Genomic DNA, 11,878 nt, shown 5'->3' with positions numbered 1-11,878 from the left:
GATTTTGTTTAGGCGCTGTACCAAAAATAGCCACCGGGTGTCATTGAAATTCCATTGATTGTTTTTTGATGCATTTTCCTGTAAATTTCTGTCCAAATGTCACTTCCATCACAAAACAGTCACCAAATATGGAACCTTGAGACTCAGACCTTTCCGACGATATGTGTCAAGATTAGAAAAGATTTTGATTATAAAGTAGTTAAAATAAATGTTGTAATATGAAACATGACACCGCCCACTAGGGAAGGAGCCCGCTAGAAGAATTTAAAATACCATTTCCATGGTAACGCAATGTCTGATTTCAAAACGGTTTTCACAGGATGAATTTTGAGTTCGTAAGCTTTCGAATGATACCTAATTTATGATAATTACTAAAATATATGATAGGAAAAAAAAGGCGATCAAAAAAAGAGTACCAGGCGTCCCACCCGGGGGACGGTGACAGTTAAGGGGTTTTTAAAGCACCTTTTTTGAAGAGTGCGCATGTGCGGACGTGCTCTAGTATGTAAGAACGAGCCTATATGAATCTGGAAATAAAGCAAAATAATTCAGAAAAATAAGGTTTAGTCCTCAGGTGCCATGTCCATACTAATTATGGACATGCTAGCAAAAAATCTTGCATAAATTCGATCTCCAAATAATTCATTAAAAGCAGTTATTACACCACCACCTGCGTGACATCATTAACCAACGTGGTTGAAACTGTGTGCGTGCTGCGGCGGTTCACGTGACACTAATGTGAAACTGAACTTCATTCACCCCAATGGAAAGCATATTTAATGTCTGAATCGTTCCCTATCCCCTATATAGTGCACCATGTGCCATTCACCATGTAGAAAATAGTAAATGTGTGAAAAGTGACTGATTTTAGCCACAGCTTCAGCGTCTATTTGGGGACGGAACGCTGTAGATTTTAGAGAGCATTTGATTGGACAGAAAATCTGAAGTGCAAAGTGATGTCATCAAAATCATTAATCCATATTGGTGCTTGTATTTTCTAAATGCTAATTTTATCATTGTTTTGTTGCATACTAGCTTATAGATAATAATTAGACCTATTAAAAGCCCCAAAACTTTCATTTTTGATTTCATGGGGACTTTAACAGTAACAAAGAATAATAAATGCTGTAGAAGTGCAGTTCGTGCATTATTAGCTCGTGTTAACTAATGTAGTTAACTAATGAAACCTGGTTATAAAGTGTTACCTTTTTGTTTATACAACCCTTAAACTATATGTTAAAATATAACCTTACATTAGCGTCATTCAACCCTCGACCTTTCAAGAATAAAATCAAAGGCACAATGGTTAAATAACACCTGAAAGGTCGCGATTATCATCAGGGTTTTTCGGCTCAAATAATACACTGTAAGTATAAAAGGAAACTAGAATATATGATCTTAAATAGAATAAACTTTTAGCTTAGTACAAAAGTATCAATGCTAGAGGCTTTTTTTTTTGTTTATCAGTGAAAGTGCGCTAGTGAAATCTAGAGTAACATCATCCAGAAAGGTGCACAGTGAGGTGTGAAGTGGTCAAGAACGCTTGTTACTCCTGATGAGGGTGGGAGGAGCCACAAGAGGTCGAAGTGCTTTGGTGAGGTGTTGGCGGTAAACCGATGCTGAAGATACCGATGATGCCCAGGTTGAGCAGGACACCCATTGTGAGAGCCCCCAAGGTACCCAGGAAGGAAGGTAAAGCGGAGTGGGACGTCAGCCACTCTTTGCGAGACGACATGTCTGTCAACACTGCCTCCATCTGGAAATGGGTGCCCACGACCGCACATATGTGAAAGAGCTGGTGACTGTGACCTTGGAGGAGAGTGAGTGAAAAACTAGTCAAAAGAACCGTGTGACTCTGGTGTGAACCTCTATAACCATTAAAAACCAAACAAAGACAACCGTAAAATCGCTAAAAATGAGGTACCGATGTAGTCGAAGCGTCCAGGAGCCAGTCTCTCGGGCAGGTGAGATGCAAACAGGAAGCATGTGAGAAACGCAAAGAACAGATGGTAAGAGTGGCTGGCCAGAGCTTCACTGGGACTACAGCTCCCCCAACAGCACGACAGCAGCTACACACACACACGGACAGAGACACGCATTGCCATCCATAAAAAGAGCATTCATATCTGCAGTGTTACACAGGCATGATTTGCTTAAGTACTTATTTCATTTACATGTGCAGTTAAGTGTGATCATACTTACTCGGTAAAACAGTGGGATACTATCAAAGAGGAAGGGAACCACAAATGCAGCCGTTCTCAAGATTTTACTTTTGTGTGGGAACTGCAACTCTACAAACCTGTTACAAAAGACAATATATGACAGATAATAAACAGATAATATATGTTCATAGTTAAAGGCTTTTTAGTTTTAAATAAAAAAGTAGTATAAATATTACATTTTTTAAATATAATATAATAATAAAGAAAACAACCATCACAAAAATGGATCATCCAGGTAATGACACACAGTATTAAAAATCAAGGGTGTGTAAACTTTTCAACGGGGTCATTTTTTAAATACAGCTATTTTTTGGTCTATATGTAAACATATTTATGTAAAATATCTTATTCAGGAGAGTACTAAATCAAAAAAAGAACATGCCATTTTTATGATCCTTCTTATTTTGTTAAAATTATTAACATTTTCGCAGATTCTACAAAGGGTATGTAAAGTTTTGAGCATGTGTGTATATACACTACCAGTCAAAAGTTTGGAATCATTAAGATTTTTTTATGTTTTTAAAGAAGTCTCTTCTGCTCACCAAGGCTGCATTTATGTTATTAAAAATACAAAAAAGCTGTAATGTTGTGAAATATTATTGAAATGTAAAATAACTGTTTTCTATTTGAATAATTTTAAAAATGTAATTTATTCCTGTGATGCAAAGCTGAATTTTGAGCATCACTACTCCAGTCTTCAGTGTCACATGATCCTTCAGAAATCATTCTAATATGATGATTTGTTGCTCAAGAAACATTTATGATTATCAATAATTCAATCTGTTTTTGCTGTATTTTTGATCAAATAAATGCAGCCTTAGTGAGCAGAAGAGACTTAAAAACCATTAAACGTAATGATTCCAAACTTTTGACTGGTAGTGTGTGTGTATACATATATTATATATTTACAAACTTGTATGTTAGATGTGATTAATCACGAATAATCAATTTGGCAGCACTAAATATGTGTGTGTGTGTGTGTGTGTGTGTGTGTGTATATATTATATATTTATAAAGTTGCATGTTAGATGCGATTAATCACAAATAATCAATTTGGCAGCACTAAATATGTGTCTGTGTGTGTGTGTGTGTGTATATACACACACACACACACACACACACACACACATATGTTTTTATATATATATATATATATATATATATATATATATATATATATATATATATATAATAAATTTACAAACTTTTATGTTAGATGTGATTAATCACAATTAATCGTACAGCACTAAATAATATATTATAATACAATACAATATAACATAAGAATCATGAAATATTAATAATAATATATACCCAGATATTTTTATGTATTTATTTATGTGATGCTTGATCGTTCAAAAGTTTCCACCACAATGCAAGGTTATTGTGTGCGGTTGTCCAGGTGTTTGTATATGGTTGCTAGGGTGTTGCTGATGGTTAATGATTGTTGTTATGTGGTTGATTAATGGTGCAATCCAAATAAGCCCAACCTGTTTCTAGATATTTAACAAAATATGAATGAAAAGTGGCATATGCGATCAAATGATGTTTGACTCTTTGAATTTCAATGACTTTGAACTCATTTTAGTGGATGTATGGATATGTGCAAAATAGCTTTTTACCATATACTGCAAACCTGTTACAAAAGACAGGAAAATGCACCCTCCTTTAAAATGTGTTTCTTGTATTTTAAACATGGATATTCATAGTTAAATGCGTTTTAGTTTTAAATACATAAACATAAATGACTATTCTGTAAATATGGCTCTCTTTCATCATCCTCCAGACATAAATCATACATTTGCTCATTTAGAAAAATAAATCGCACACCTCTTCTCAACACCCTGCACGATTGGAGGTATCAGAGCGAGACAAGTTATGTGCCAAAGTTTAATATTATATATGAGCGATAGTGGTGGTGCTTACCCAAGCTAAACTAATTCACTGAATTCAACAACTAGTTAAATTCTTTTGTAAATAATTTATTGCAATGGCTGAAACTTTTTGTGCAACCAGGCACAAGCTCAGAACAAACAAAGGTCTGTGTGTGAGAAGGACTTAAGTTACATAATTACCTTCGTGTTATTCTGAGTCTAAAATGACATCTGCATTAGCTCCTGTAATCGCAGACTTATTAAATGACTCTTAATAACCCTTCTCACCTGGAGTAGCAGGACATGCTGGTACAAAAGAGCGAGTTTCCGACAGCAATGGTCACGAAATGCTGGTGAAGCCAACTGTTTACCCAGCAGTCGGGCATCACATAAGAGCCGTATGTGATGCCGCAACCTGTAAAAGAGTATGGCATTTTTAAAACATAGACACATGGATGTCAGAGTATTTCTAATGAACAAAAATACATTATTGAAGAAGATTAATGCATGCTTTTACTTGGATATGATTCTGTTTTCTGCTTTAGGAACAGAACTCTTGGTTCATTTACTTGTTGTTAACAGATTGAGATCTAAACAAAGGAACTATACATATAAAAATTCTGTGTTTGGAGACAAAATGTAAATGTTATTTTTGTTATTTAACAAAAAAAAAATCAAACAAAAGTGGCCTTTGCGATCAAATGATTAAATTTTTGCAAACTGATTTTTATGTGCATGTTGGTTTTTGGCTTGCTCAGGGACACTAAATATTCAACTATATTACTGATTAGCTCATTTCAATTATCATAAAGTCATAATTAAGAGATAAAATATGATTTTAAATGTCCTTATTATTAGATAAAAGGTCAAAAATATGATTTTAAAAGTCATAATAGCGAGATAAAAGTCGAAAATACGACATACTAAGTCATAATTATAAGATAAAATGTTGAAAATATGATTTTAAAAGTCATAATAGTGAGATGAAAAGTCGAAAATACGACATGCTAAGTCATAATTATTAGATAAAATGTTGAAAATATGATTTTAAAAGTCATAATAGTGAGATAAAAAGTTGAAAATACGACATGCTAAGTCATAATTATAAGATAAAATGTTGAAAATATTATTTAAAGAGTCCTCATTATTAGATAAAAAGTCAAAAATATGATTTTAAAAGTCATAATAGTGAGATAAAAAGTCGAACATACGACATGCTAAGTCATAATTATAAGATAAAATGTTGAAAATGTGATTTTAAAAGTCCTCATTATTAGATAAAAAGTCAAAAATATGACATGCTAAGTTGTGAGATGAACAGTTGAAATTATGACTTTAAAAATACAAAATTTGGGATTTAGAGTCAAAATTATGACTTAAAAATCTAAATTATGATTAAAAGTCCTAATTATGAGATAAAAAGCTGAAATTAGACTTTAAAAAAGTCAATATATTTTTACATGCGTTTTTACATTTTGAAATCAGTTTTTACAACCAAAATTAATCAATCAAAAACTTACTTTAGCTTTTCATCTAAAACGAAATCCATCTCCAATCATAACTGTAAAGCTGCTTTGAAGCAATCTGTGTTATGAAAATCGCTATAGAAATAAAGGTGACTTGACTTGTTGACTTGTATGGATATGTTTGAAATAGCATATAACCAAGTGCTACAATTATTTCTGAAGTACATAGTATGCATACTGTACAAAGTATGTGCATTTTTCCCATATTTACCTGGATAAATTGCCTAAACAATATTTAAAAACAACGTAAATGAACTTGTTATTTCACAAAAAAATGTGACAACAACGTAGCATCCTACTGTTTAAAATGTTTACCGTTGCACACTGCGTAATGTTTCACATACAGTTTTAAGAAAAATAGCAGGTAGTATATGGCATATACTGCACAAAAAGAATAGTCGCAGCATAAAAATACCATGTTTTATTGAATTTTTTCTTTTGTAATGCTTGGCTATTGTGCCAGATCTCTGCTGCTGAACATACACAGCTATTCTGCTTTTCTCATAGGCAATAAAAGAGGTCTTTCTGTGCCACAACTGGAAAACATGACCAGAGGTGGATTCCACAAATGAAAGAATAATATTATTATTAGACTATGGGAGTTTACAATAAAGACTCGCTGCTCTACACACAGGATATTGTGGCCGAAGTCAAATGAATGGAAATACTGCAGAAATATGTTGTTTTTTATATACTGTAAAATAGATTTCCACTTGAAAGAATAAGCCATCTTTAATCAAGAAAACGAGTCTTTAAATGTTTAAAAGGTGCATTTATAAATCACTCACTCTACGTAAGGTAAAGTGTTCCGAGCATATTAAAATAGCGCTTATATTTCGCTCTAGCTCTTCACGCTTCTTAAGTGCCTCGAACAATACGTGTAGTTCTTCAGCCTTCACTCTTTATCAATGCAGACTTTAAAGGTTTTCTCTGGTGCCAGAGCATTTGCTTTCTTTCCTTTGAAGTCATACAATAAAATGCCAGCAGTGTATTAGACGGCTCATTTCCTCCAAAGCTCATGCTTTCCATAACCTCACATCAACCCTCCAATTCATTTCTACAGCCGGCCCGTCGTGAAATTCTTCTATTTGACATCAGCTTCATATCAGAATTGCTTCTTTTTAGTGGCCCAGTGTAGGGACTTCTATATTCTGTCAAGGACAGCAGATGACAAGCAGCTATTCTGGCACATTTATCTCACAATGTCACGCATTTGCATCTATGCATTTGGCAGATGCTTTTCATCCAAAGCAACTTACTTTGCATTCAAGATATATATTTTATCAGTTCATGCATTCTCTGGAAAAAAACCCTCAATGACCTTGATGTTGCTTGCACTATGCTCTATTGCTTGAGGTACAGGAATGCAGTGTTGTTATTTTTAACTAAAACTATTAAAAATTAACTATGAAACTATTTTTCGGTAATTGAAATGAAACGTTGCCTTGACAACTAACTGAAATAATAAGCTTAAAGTTGAACTGACTAAGTGACTGAGTTCAAATGAATAAAGATTAATTAAAACGATTATATATATATTGGTCACACTTTAGATTAGAGTCCTCACTATTAACTAACCATTAACATTCGAATTACTGCTTATTAATAGTTAATTAAGGGCTGTAGAATATAGTCATGCAGAATAAGGCATTAATAAGTGCTTTATAAGTACTAATAAACAACCAATATCCAAGCAATATGTATGCTATTAAGCAACTAGTTAATAGTGAGAATTGAACCCTAGACTAAAGTGTTACCATATACACGATCAGGCATAACATATATTGTGTTGGTCCCCCTTTTGCTGCCAAAACAGCCCTGACCCATCGAGGCATGGACTCCACTAGACCCCTGAAGGTGTGCTGTGGTATCTGGCACCAAGATGTTAGCAGCAGATCCTTTAAGTCCTGTAAGTTGCGAGGTGGGGCCTCCATGGATCGGACTTGTTTGTTCAGCACATCCCACAGATGCTCGATTGGATTGAGATCTGGGGAATTTGGAGGCCAATTCAACATCTCAAAATCGTGCTCCTCAAACCATTTAGTGAAGAGATAAAGAGATGAAGTGATGAAGAGATAATCAGTGTTATTCACTTCACCTGTCATAATGTTATGCCTGATCAGTATATGTATGTATATGTACAGTATATAAAACAAAAACTAATACAACTGAAAAAGTGCATAAAAATTACTATATTAATAAATATTATAATATTTTATTATTAAAGGTCCCATGGCATGAAATTTTCATTTTATGAGGTTTTTCAACATTAATATGAGTTCCCCTAGCCTGAATATTGTCCCCAAGTGGATAGAAATGTTGATCGGTGTAAAACCGAGTTGTGGCTGTCTCTCTCTGCCTTTGAGAAAATGACAGGCCAGACTAGCCAATCCTGAAGTCTCCTGGTTTGACGTCCAAGCAGGCACGGTTTCCTCCCTTTCCTCCGCCCAGAGAATCTGGCACGCCCATGCAAACGCTCGTCGAGAGATCATTGCATCATTGCTTGTGAACGAGTGAACGCTGGCAGTTTCTCAGTGTTTGGATGTACAAATGAAAACAGAAGTCTTTTTTCAGTTCCTTCTGATCTGTGATCAGTGATTTCTGATGTGTAGCTAATTATTTATTATTCGTGCACACAATGCGGCTTCTCTCTCTCCAGACAGAACGGTGTTTTCATGTTTTATATCTTGTGAGTCAGTGTTTTTGTACGTCCTCGTCGCGTCTATCGGTTCTAAAATGTGCATACAGTCATGAGTTTCTGCTCAACATCAGCAGAGATAAACCTCACACACGCCGAAGCTCGGCCTTCAACATCCCCGACCCACAGTACTGCATCTGGCCCACAGCGGAGGCACCAAACGCGGCGTGAGATTAAGCAGAAGGGGGGTAAGCTTGAGCATATCCGGGCTAGCCAGCCTAGCCCCACAATAAACTGGATTACATCCGATTACTGCTGTTGTGTCTTGGTTTGCGCTGTGTACTCAACGCGCGTCACTGACGCTTTTATTTTATTTTAAAAATAATGCTATTATCAACACTTACTTTTAACTCGTTCATCTCGACAGCTGTAATGGTACTTTGCATGTGTTACAAAGTTGGTAGAATAATGATGAAGAGACGGACTCGGTGTGACTGTTTATTCAGAACTCTCAGATACAAACACAATAAACTCGCGCTGACTGACAGCGCTCTCATAACTCAGTAGTTACTATAAATAACTTTGTTTGCAATCGCTGAGCTCCGTCTCTGGTACATTAGTGATGTCCGGTTCGCGAACGATCTTTCTTTTGAACCAGTTCTTTTTAGTGAACCGAATCAGTTCACCAAATCGGACTGAATCGTTCTAAACGGTTCGCGTCTCCAGTCAGCGCTGATCCATAATTTACTAAAGTTACTAACTTTCTGACATGAGTGACAGTCCCTCCGACTATAAATAGACTAATAACCTAAAGTATATGCTGTAACTAAAACAGTTCAGACATGCTGAGAACTGATGTGAAGTGAACTCAGGTCCATCCGTCTCCCTGGCAGACTCGTGCCTGCTCGTGCCTCGATAAACCACGCCCCCTCCGCTCATATAAAATGCAAAGATGTCAGCCAATCACAACAGTGGGTGTTTTTACTGAAGTCTCACAGCAGACACGCCTCTTGAAGCAGGGCATTCAGCCACAGGGCAAACAGCAGTATAGAAAAAATGCCTTTTATTTCTAAATTATGACATTTTATGATGTAAAAGTCATACTAACAATATAAGTACAGCTCAGGAAACATTATAAAATAATAGAAAAATGCCATGCCATGGGACCTTTAAGGTAACACTTTATTTCGATGGTCCAATTTAGACATTCTACTATCTACATGTAACTTTGCAAGTGCATGTCAGCTTATTCTACTAACCCGAACAGTCTACTACAATCTACTACAATCTACTAATACTCTAATGAGAGTTAGTTGACATGTATTGACTAAGTTACTTATAGTTAGTAGAATATCTAAAGTGGACTATCAAAATAAAGTGTAACCATTTTTAACACTAAAATAACACAGCAGGAATGTCTGTTTTATTTATTAAGGTGTGTTGTTCCTTTATAAATAAATAACAATATTTGAATTTTCTCATGAATTTATTAAAAGCAGTACCATTGCACCACCTATTTTCAAACTGCAACTAAGTTGTGTTTACTAGTTACCCGGACGATATGATGAGTGCTTTCGATTAAGAGTTTTGTTTGTAGGCCACTTTTTTAAAATAAAATTTAAAAAGTCTTCTTTACCATTTATTTTAAGAATGTCCTAAAAAATGTCCAGCGTGAACCATAGGTAAGCTTGTTTGTCAAAAGTCTGGCTATGCAAGACTAAATGCAGCCTTATCTGCTCACCACGGATGTGTAAATAGAAGATAATTGGTAGGAAAGGCCACTGTGTAATGATAATAATGTGTTTCTCTACGGGCCAATAGAGTGAACTGTACCTGGGCCAGCACAAAACAAACAGGACAGGAGAACTGGAGCGTACCGAGACTGTACAGGCTGAGCGCTCCGTAGTCGAAGAAGTAGCAGATGTGACGAGCCTTGGCCGACATGGTGCTGAAGGTGTGGGCGCAGCTGGAGGTGAAGGGGTACAGGCAGATCAGGAGCATGTAGACCAGCAGCGGCCAGGAGTAGCTCTCCGTCAGGAAGTCCAGAGTGAAGCACAGCATGCTGAACCGCCACAGGAAGTACCTATAATAGCACAGCACAGGTCCTACAGGCGGCATTTATGATTTGTTTGAGGAAAGTAGAGCAGGTTATTAAAGGGGTCATGACATGAGAAATCAAATTTGCCTTGATCTTTTGACATATAAGAAGTCTTTGTATCATTAAAATGTCGTCCTCATTATAAACAAAACATTTGGGCCCTGTTTACACCTGGTATTAGGATGGTATTAGGATGCATTTTGGTCAATCGGATCGGAAGTACACAAGGGAGACACATAATCCATTTCTTTTGTCTGTGATTTCTGATTTCTTCAATGAGAGAGTCTATGGGCGGGTAAATGTATGGACTTTTTCAGACAGTTTGATCTAATGGACAAAATAAGCTCACACAATTCACATAAACACGACCGGAGAAAACATACAGAGAGCATCAGCTTTTTTTTCTGCTCTGATAGCTGTGAGGGCATGAAGGGTGAGAGAACATTGTGCTTGGTATGTTTTTCATCTTCAAACCAAACTTGGGTCTTCAGCCGACAAAGTTCTCGTCTGGCTAGCGCGTATCCCATAATGGTTATGTGTTAGGTCAGTAGGCGGTGAGTGGGTGGTCTTTTGTGGCTGTTCGAATGCAATCGATCACATGAGCGTTTACACTATGAAAGCAATCTGGGCGAATGTGTTTTCCACTACCTCTGGAAGTGGTTGAAAGTGGACAAGCTTAAACCATATTAAAAATAATTTAAAAAATCCATGTCATGACCCCTTTAGACCTTTTCCTTTACTATTGTCTTTAACGTACAGCTGGGCGGTATGCAATAGAGCGCATCACAGTTTATCAGTCATCCGTTCACGACTTTGAATATGGCTCATCCAATCAGAGTCTAGAGTCTGAACTGTCTATCTATACATATAGCCTACAGTAGTGGCCAAAAGTGATATCCGGACTCAGTGGTTATTTATTTTAATGACCCAACAAGTTGGATAGATGAGAAAATGAGGAAAATATCTTTCTTTTTTTAATAATTTTAAATATGAAGGAAAAGCAAAACACTAAACTTGGTCAAGGTATTTATTTATCAGACAAAAACTACAGTATTTTACTATGCAAAAAAAAAAACTTCATCATTTCTTTGCATGAAAGCCAGGCCAAAAATTGTGTTTTCACAATTTGGCTTGTTTCATTGTGTTATCACAATTGTGATTACAATTACGGATGCCACAATTATGTAATCGTTCAATAAAATGTAACCGCAATTACAAAAAAAAGTCCACATATTATTCGGTGTACTTAATGTGTTTTTTTTTTCTACAGGTTATCTTAAGTTTTTCCCCTATTGTTTTTATTTTTAGTATAACATTATAATACCATGCATATTTTTACTTTTTTTATTTAAAGAAACCAAACCAATGTATATTTGACTTTTGAGGCTTACTGCTATAGCATAACCATAATTAATAAATGCAATTACAATTTCAAGGGAATAATTGACAATTATGATTTTGGTCATAATCGTGCAGCCCTTCGTCATTTTATTTTTAATTAAATCAATTTAAAAATCTAT

The 11,878-nt window shown here is 35.6% G+C and overlaps 1 protein-coding gene across 1 annotated transcript in view; it reads right to left on the bottom strand.

Moving 5' to 3' along the window:
- Positions 1 to 355: 355 nt before the first annotated feature.
- The window catches only part of paqr6 (progestin and adipoQ receptor family member VI), a 36,168-nt gene continuing 24,645 nt past the window's right edge, over positions 356 to 11,878 (bottom strand). Inside the window, exons 4-8 of the mRNA XM_079836059.1 lie at positions 10,138 to 10,343; positions 4,385 to 4,511; positions 2,203 to 2,299; positions 1,925 to 2,069; positions 356 to 1,809 (exon numbers count right to left, since the gene is read on the bottom strand). Coding sequence (XP_079692185.1) covers positions 1,547 to 1,809; positions 1,925 to 2,069; positions 2,203 to 2,299; positions 4,385 to 4,511; positions 10,138 to 10,343 — 838 coding nt within the window. The 3' untranslated portion in view covers positions 356 to 1,546. The remainder of the gene's footprint in view (positions 1,810 to 1,924; positions 2,070 to 2,202; positions 2,300 to 4,384; positions 4,512 to 10,137; positions 10,344 to 11,878) is intronic.

The sequence above is a fragment of the Gobio gobio genome (assembly GCF_949357685.1).
Source record: "Gobio gobio genome assembly, chromosome: 15".
NCBI lineage: Eukaryota > Metazoa > Chordata > Actinopteri > Cypriniformes > Gobionidae > Gobio > Gobio gobio.
This window is presented reverse-complemented; position numbering and strand designations above follow the sequence as displayed.